Source organism: Mus caroli, chromosome 6, assembly GCF_900094665.2.
Source record: "Mus caroli chromosome 6, CAROLI_EIJ_v1.1, whole genome shotgun sequence".
NCBI lineage: Eukaryota > Metazoa > Chordata > Mammalia > Rodentia > Muridae > Mus > Mus caroli.
The window spans coordinates 110,833,915-110,842,004 of NC_034575.1; the positions used below are offsets into that span (position 1 = coordinate 110,833,915).

The 8,090-nt window shown below is 48.7% G+C and overlaps 1 protein-coding gene across 3 annotated transcripts in view; it reads right to left on the bottom strand.

The window, feature by feature from the left end:
• Tmem40 (transmembrane protein 40) overlaps window positions 1–8,090 on the bottom strand; it is a 33,594-nt gene that overhangs the window by 1,831 nt on the left and 23,673 nt on the right. Inside the window, exons 4-10 of one of the 3 annotated variants that reach the window (XM_029478799.1) lie at window positions 6,981–7,055; window positions 5,094–5,147; window positions 3,356–3,391; window positions 2,666–2,698; window positions 2,345–2,392; window positions 453–524; window positions 275–349 (exon numbers count right to left, since the gene is read on the bottom strand). In XM_029478799.1, the coding sequence (XP_029334659.1) occupies window positions 275–349; window positions 453–524; window positions 2,345–2,392; window positions 2,666–2,698; window positions 3,356–3,391; window positions 5,094–5,147; window positions 6,981–7,055 (393 nt within the window). The remainder of the gene's footprint in view (window positions 1–274; window positions 350–452; window positions 525–2,344; window positions 2,393–2,665; window positions 2,699–3,355; window positions 3,392–5,093; window positions 5,148–6,980; window positions 7,056–8,090) is intronic. The other 2 variants (XM_029478800.1, XM_021165668.2) reach the window with 2 other exon arrangements.

Sequence of the window (8,090 nt, forward strand, 5' to 3'; positions counted from 1 at the left end):
CTTGTTTTCAGTATCTGAGGAGCTATGTGTGTTTCCCACTTTAACCCTTTTTTTTTTTTTTTTTTTTTTTTTTGTGGAACTAACCCCTTTTTTCCACAAGGTTTTGCCAATGACCTCCCTTTGACTTCACATGCGGTCAGGAAGAAAATACAAACATAAGGAATTTACTTAAAAAAAAAAAAAGTTTAGATTGTGACTCTTAGCCAATCTAGAGCCCAGCTGCCACCCCTCCAGGAGCCCGTGGGGCTGTGTAGCTTTTTGAAGGATCACTTACCGAGCCCAAAGTAGATGCCAATGGTCTCGAGAGAAGCAAAGGTGAGCAGGCCGACCCCGAGGGACATGAACCAGTCTGCAAGGCAGCCAGGAGACAACAATCAGCTATTCATTGTAGGGGTGGAGGTTGACTCCTGTCCTCCCACACAGCCCCTCCCCAGGTCCCCTGCAGGCCTCACCTGCATAGTAGTGGTAACACACCAGCAAGGCTCCAATGGCAAAGCAGAGAAGGACAAAATGGAAAAACTCATCTGCAAGAAAAGATGGTGGGTGGTTCTCTCTCTCTCTCTCTCTCTCTCAACTCAGGCCATCACCAACAACCCTCTCGTTTTTATTTTTTGATGTTTTTCCAGGCAGGGTCTCTACGAAGCTCAGGGTGACCTTCAAATTAGGATTCTTCTGCCTCAACCGTCAGAGCACTAGAGTTACAGGTGTGTGCCACAGTGCCATGCCTGGCATGCCTGGTTTCTCCTGTGTGTATGCGTGTGTGTGTGTGTGTGTGTGTGTGTGTGTGTGTGTTACTGTGTTGCCTTGGGTGACTTGAAACTCCCTGTGTAGACCAAGCCGGCTTTGATTTCACAGATATCCACCTGCCTCTGGCTCCAGAGTACTAGGATTAGAAGCCATCATACCCAGCTGTTTGTTTGTTTGTTGTTTGTTTATGAGACAGGGTTTCACTGTATAATGGTGGCTGTTGATCCAACTGCCTCTCCCAGCATAGTGCTGGGGTCAAAGATGTGCATTACCATGCCTGACTACTCTAAGTTTTCTTTTGCGGGGTGTGTATGTGTGTGTGTGTGTGTGTGTGTGTGTGTGTGTGTGTGTGCGCGCGCGCGCGCTCACATGAACATATGCTTGCACGTGTGCGTCAAGTAAGTACCCACAGAAGCCTGAAGGGGGCGTTAGATGCCTTGGAGCTGAAGTTACAGGCATTTGTGGAGGACCTGATGGAGGTGCTGTGCTCCAAACTCCAGTCCTCTGAGAAAGGAAGGGGAAGCACACTGACTGGCTAAAGCATCGGCCCAGCCCCTTCCTGTTTTATATATGACAGTGCTCCTGCTCCTGACCAGCCCATGTTAAATGCACCCAGGAGCCCCCTTTCCAGCCCATCTCTCCTTTTTATTTTTGGAACATGTACAGCCACTCAGCTTGGAGTTTATATCTGTGCTTATGGGTTCCCTCCTCCCTGGCTCTAAGTCTCAGAGGAGATTCTCAGGCAGCTCAGTCAGACTGAGCCGCCAGTGCAGCCCCACGGGGGGTGCTCAGGAATTAATTTCCTGAGTGAGCATTAAACCGCGTAAAGGTGCCAAGTGTGATGTTCTGAGGCTAACAGGCACGAGAGGCTGGATCTCCGATGCTTCTCAAAAGGGATGTCAGCAGGATGGACGGCAAGGTCCCCCTTCTTTCTCACTCAGGGGGATACAAAAGAGAGTTTAACGGAAGTCCAGCGTGCACTCTTGCAGTTCTAGTCCTGGGGATGCTGAGGGAAAAGGACCCTAAGTGTGAGGGCAGCCTGGTCTACAGAGCTAGTTCCGTGAGAGCCAGGGCTATGCAGAGAAGCTGTGTCTCAAAAATCTACATAAATGAACACCCCAAGGTCTCTCTTTCCTATCTGCAAGTTCTTCCCCGAAGTCCTCGTGGAGTCCAGGCTTGGAGCAGAGGAAGCCCTAGAAGCTCTCATCACTTCTCCAGGGGAACTTCTTAACCCCCACACTCTAACTGTGTCCCACCACACGGCCCGTGAAGCATTGATCTCACTGTGCTCTCACATACAACGAAAGGAGCGTAGGTTGGGCACCAGTCCTAGGCAATGCCAAACCCAGGCCATGCCAAACCCAGGCTGTGCCCTTCAGTAGCTCTAAGGCCCCCAACCCTGGGCTTTGGTTCCTACATGGAAAGACAGACATCACTGCTTGTCCCCTCAACCAAGATGATTATTGCTGAGGACTCTGCTGACTGTGGGACCCCTGACAGAGGTGGTTAGGGTTACTATCATTCCAGCCACCAGCCATCTTGGATCCACAGAAATCAGGACCAGCCAGGTGAGGACAGCTCTTGGACACCAACTTACCATCCTTCTTTATGTTCAGTCTTCTTAACTGAGAGGCCTCCACTTCTCCTTAACAATGAAAGACAGAAAGACATGTTTTGGAGATTACCACTCCCCACTTAAGGACTCGATCACTGGGTGTTTGTCTGTGGGTCAGGGGGTGCTCACAGCAGGACCCCTCCCTGACTTTCTCATCCCTCCATAGGCCTAGCCCTCTTCTTCCTTCCATTTCTCCCATGATGGAGACTTCTTTCAGAATCATGCATGTATTGACATCCCTGCCAGAACTGGCCTCAGGTCCCTGGCACAGCTTCCAGCTGTCCCGGGAGCTTGTATATTTACCCTCCGCTGAGCCAGAACCTCTCCTTCGGAGTCCTAGAAATGAGAAACTCAGTGTTAGCTCCATGTCAGCTAAGGCACCTTGCCAGGCACTGCCACCCTGGGGAGAGGCCAGAGGTGACTGAGAAGAGGGTCTAAGACAGTGGTTTTCATCTGTCCTAATGTTGCGACCCTTTAAAATAGTTCCTCATGTTGTGGTGACCCCTCCACAACCATAAAATTATTTCATTGCTACTTCATAACTGTAATTTTGCTATTGCCATGAACCATAATGTAAATATCTGGTGTACAGGACATCTGATATGTGACCCCCAAAGGCGTTGAGATCCACAGGTTGAGAACTTCTCTAGGTAATGTTCCAGCCATGGGACCCAAGGAACCTTTCCTCGCTGGTTGATACCTGCTTCCTTTTGCCTGGACCGCCATTTCCATGTCCCACAACCTCTCTCCTGTCTGTTCGTGCAGTCAGGTCCCTAAGTGGGCCCGGAGTTGTCATATCTCATGGCTGTGACCCTGAGAGTGCTCCACCAGGACAATGCCCACTGACAGTGCTCCTCCAGGACTGACAGTGCTCCAATGCCCACTGAAGGTGCTCCACCAGGACAATGCCCACTGACAGTGCTCCACCAGGACAATGCCCAGACCCCACTGAACTCCAGAATCGTTGACTCCCTCCCCTTCCTGGGTACTCACCTGACTCCCCAGCAGGCACCATTTCCCCAGCAGCGCCTGCACGGAAGGAGAATCAGTGAGCACACACACGATTGGTGCCCTCCTGAGAGGGGGGCCTAGGGAAGAGGGTAGGGACCTACCTAGAGACTTGCACTGATTGGTTGTAGGCTGGGTGGGGACTGGAGCAGGCTTTACAGTTCCTGCTCCATCTACCAGGAAGTAATCCCCACCACAAGCCATGGGAAGTCAGTACTTTTTATTTAAAACAAAATAAAACGGGCTGAAGAGGTGGCTGAGTACCAGATGCTCACAAGCTCCCGTTTTGGGGGAATCTGCTGCCCTCTTCTGGCCTCTTCTGGCACTGCACTTATGCATAAACCCACACTCAGACACACACATATAAAATTAAGGGGCAGGAGAAACAGATCCTCTTGATCCTCTTTCAGAGGACCTGGGTTCGGTCCCCACCCTCATGCCAGCTCACGTCTGTAATTCTAAGTCTGGGAGAGTGGACCCCCTCTTCAGCCTCTACAGGCAAATGGTACACAGACACACTTGTAGGAAAAACACTCATACACATAAAATAAACACATCTTTAAGACAATGAAAGTAAAGCCAATATTAAAAACAAAACAAGCCGGGCATGGTGGCGCACACCTTTAATCCCAGCACTTGGGAGGCAGAGGCAGGCGGATTTCTGAGTTCGAGGCCAGCCTGGTCTACAAAGTGAGTTCCAGGACAGCCAGGGCTATACAGAGAAACCCTGTCTCGAAAAACAAAAACAACAAAAAAACAAAAACAAACAAACAAAAAAACAATGTGAAATAACAACAAAGTGACCAGTCTTGGGTTCAATTTCTAGTACTAAAATAAGTAAATAAATCCAGATAAGCAAATGAAATAATATCAAGATCACCTACAGTGCCAGTGCCCAGAGGCAGACACGTGTGCTGTGTGGTCTTCTTGCTCTGAGTAGCCTGTGTTCTTGCTGTTTCCCTGGCTCATTACCCCGAGTTGGGGGAGTGGGTGGATATTGAGGGTCCCAACTCTCTCTATTGATAGTGGACATCTACCAGGCTTTTTGATGAACTAGGCCAATCTGTGAATTCTCCTTCTTTGTTGAAGTGCTACTGACCAAAGTTCTCTGTCATTTACACCCCATCTCTCTGCTCTCTATGTCTCCTCTCGGTCATACAGGACTCTTGGAAACAGTTCCTAAATGCGGACAGGGTGTCTGAGCCATTCTTTTTTTTATTAGTTATTTATTTTATGCATATGAGTATACTGTAGCTGTCTTCAGACACACCAGAAGAGGGAATCAGGTCTCATTACAGATGGTTGTGAGTCACCATGTGGTTGCTGGGATTTGAACTCAGGACCTCTGGAAGAGCAGTCGGTGCTCTTAACCGCTGAGCCATCTTCTCTCCAGCACTCTGAGCCATTCTTAAACAATGCAGGGTTTCAAGATAGTGGAACGAATCATAACCCATCACTCTGCTAGCAAAACTGAGGGTCAGTTGTCTGGGGGTGACCAGTCAAGACCATGCTGAAAGTTGGGGTTTCAGCCAGCTAGGAAGGCTGACAGCCCTTGACCCATTGTAACCATGGTAGCAGGGACTTCACCTGAATGGCTGCAGCCTCACTGCCCCACCCGTATCTGCCTGGGAGCCTTCAGATCATGAGACTCTACCCTTTGTGTGCCCACTGGGCTCTCAGCCCTCACGGTTCTCTTCTCCAAGGTCAGGAGACAAGCAGTTACCTCCGTAGAGCTGAAGCTCGTCCTTCAGCACTTCCAGTTCCCCATGGTCCGCACCTGGGTGGAGACAAAGCTTGGTGAGGTCCCTCCAGTGTCTGAGAGCCACCTCCATCGCCCTACATCTGAAGTCTCCAAAAGGCAAAACAGCGTTACTCACGCTTGCCCTCAGTGCTCCTAGAGGAGCTATGTTCCGATACTGAGAAGGAACTGCAGATCTGACAGGAGGTGGGTCTCAGTCAAGCGTAGTTATGGGAGGGGCTGGAGAGATGGCTCAGAGGCCAGGAGCACTGGCTGCTCTTCCAGAGGACCCAGGTTCAATTCCCAGCACCCACCCGGCAGCAAACAGTTGCAGTTTCAGGTGACCTTACACCATCTTCTGGCCTCTGTGGGCATTTATGTGGCACACACACGTACAGGTAGGCAAAACACCCATACTCGTAAATAAACCTTTACATTTTTATATAAAAGGAGTAGTTGCCATCAATTAAGGTGATGTACTGGGTGATTTATGCGGGATGTCTCCATTTGGTTCTCATAGAGAATGAAGAAGGCACCAACGCATGCCGCCTACCTATTACGTAGGCAAGGCAACAGGGACTCAAAAGTTCAGTTTAGATCTCAGGAGACGGCATAGTGGGAGAAAGCTTGCCCGGCCTTTGGGAGGGACTGGTCTGATCTTGGCACAGAGATGTAGGTGATGGAGGAAGAAAAATTAAAATGATTCTACCAAACTTACATAGTAAGGAGTGACTCTACAGGTCTCTCATAAAACCTGCATTCCTGCTTTTTTATTTGTGGTTGTTTTATCTTATTCATTTATTTATTATCATCATCACCACCATCACCACCACCACCATCATCATCACCACCATCACCGCCACCATCATCATCATCTTTGGTACTAGATCTTGAACACAGAGCTTCTGCAATGCTAATCACGGACTTCACACATTGAGCTACATCCCAGATCCCCCAGCTAATTATATCTCTAAAAATAAAACCCAGGACCAACTCCACATCATAGGCAGCATTTATTAAGCACTTTGTGTATACCAGTCTCTGCACTAGACATTCATTCGTTAATTCCCATTCTCTCCATGATGTTCTCACGAAGTTTATTTATCTGTTTAGGCAAAAGTGTTCTCCTAAGACTGGACAGAGAGCTCGAGCCTTAAGAGCACTGGTTACTCTTGCAGAGGACCCAGATTCCATTCCTAGCCCCCACCCACAAGTTGTCTCAAAACAATCTATGACTCCAGCTCCAGGGAATCAGATATCTTTTTTTTAAAGATTTATTTATTTATTTATTTATTTATTTATTTATTTATTTATTATATGTAAGTACACTGTAGCTGTCCTCAGACACCCCAGAAGAGCGCATCAGATCTCATTACAGATGGCTGTGAGCCACCATGTGGTTTCTGGGATTTGAACTCAGGACCTCTAGAAGAGGGGTCAGTGCTCTTAACCACTGAACCATCTCTCCAGCCCTCTGTATGACTTTTTTTTTTAAACAAATACATATTCGACCAGTTGAGTTCTGTAACTTGGCACCTATCATGTCAGAGCTAGAGAAGCACTCATCAAAAACAAAGCGGGGTGTGAGGGGGCATACTTTCCTAGTCTACATGGAGAGTTCTAGGATAGCCAAGGCCACACAGTGAATGAAACCCTGCCTCAAAACAAACAAACAAAAAACCAGACTATCACCAAGGCAGAGCCCAGCTTTCTGCTTCTGTCTGGTGGCTGTGGCTATTGTAGGGTGTTAAGTAGGCTATTTCCCCTTCGTCCTGTACAAACAACGCTGTGAGGCACCTCTTCACAGAGCCCCACTGAGAGGTTCAGCAGTGAGGTAGGAAGCAAAGAAAAGATGGGGAGCCTGCTGCCTACCACGCAAGCTGTCCCTGCGGGGCCTCCTTCTGTGTTTCCTGGGACCTCTGGAGGGCTGGTCCTCATCGCTGCTGTCTGTGAGGAGCAAACACAAGCTGTAGGGCTTCAGTTGGAAGGAACCACAACCGCCGTGGCTCTGGTGGGCATTCTCAGTCTTCCCACACTATGGAGGAAGGAGCTCTGCCTGGCTTGCGGGTTATGACAGTGGCCTTGAACTTTCTGTCCTTTCTGTGTTTTGTGACTGAGCCCTACCTCTGCTGCTGCCTAGAGAGGCTTCCCTGAGGAGGCAACCGAGTTCAATAATACACCATATTACGGAGTCCACAATGCTGTATCATCTCTGTCCTCATGACGTCATATGACCCTGGGTGTCTGACATGTGTTCTACTTGCCTGGAATGTCTTTCCAAGTTGTCTCCTTGATTGTGACCTTAAGCTGATGTCACACGTCCTATAGAAACCCTAATCATATTGCTTAAGCCCTCATTGACTTTGTCCTCCCTGCCTTGAGTCAGTAGCCATGATGGCTGGGTGATGTGTGTCTGTTCAGCCACCTATGCTCCTGAAAGTCACAGCCCACATCATCCATTGCCCTAGGTTGCCTAGCCTGGAGCAGAAGCCTGGAGGGAGTAAAGCTTGGTTGAGTTGTGCACGTCTTAGACTAGTCGGTGGACAAAGAATTCAGAGCCAGGAGTTTCTGGCTACAGGGCTTTCTTCCAAGACTACCAAGATGGCCCTGGGTGAGTTCCCTCCATATGCTTGGGGGCTTCCTGGTCAATTGTATTCATTTTTTAAAGTCAGGGAATCAAGTTAGCTGTGCTTCTGAGTCAGTGTTCGAATAATTTCACCTGACACAGAAAGAGTTGTCTGGTAGTAAAGGCGTCCCTCGGATTCCATGGGGAGAAGGTTCTAAGACTTGCCACACCTACCAAAATCCACGGCAGTGCCAGTCCCATACACACAAGTGTGGTGTTTGCATGGAAACTGTACATGTCCTCTTGTGTTATTTTTCTTAATTTTAAAAATATTTATTATGAGCCGGGCAGTGGTGGCACACACCTTTAATCCCAGCACTTGGGAGGCAGAGGCAGGTGGATTTCTGAGTTTGAGG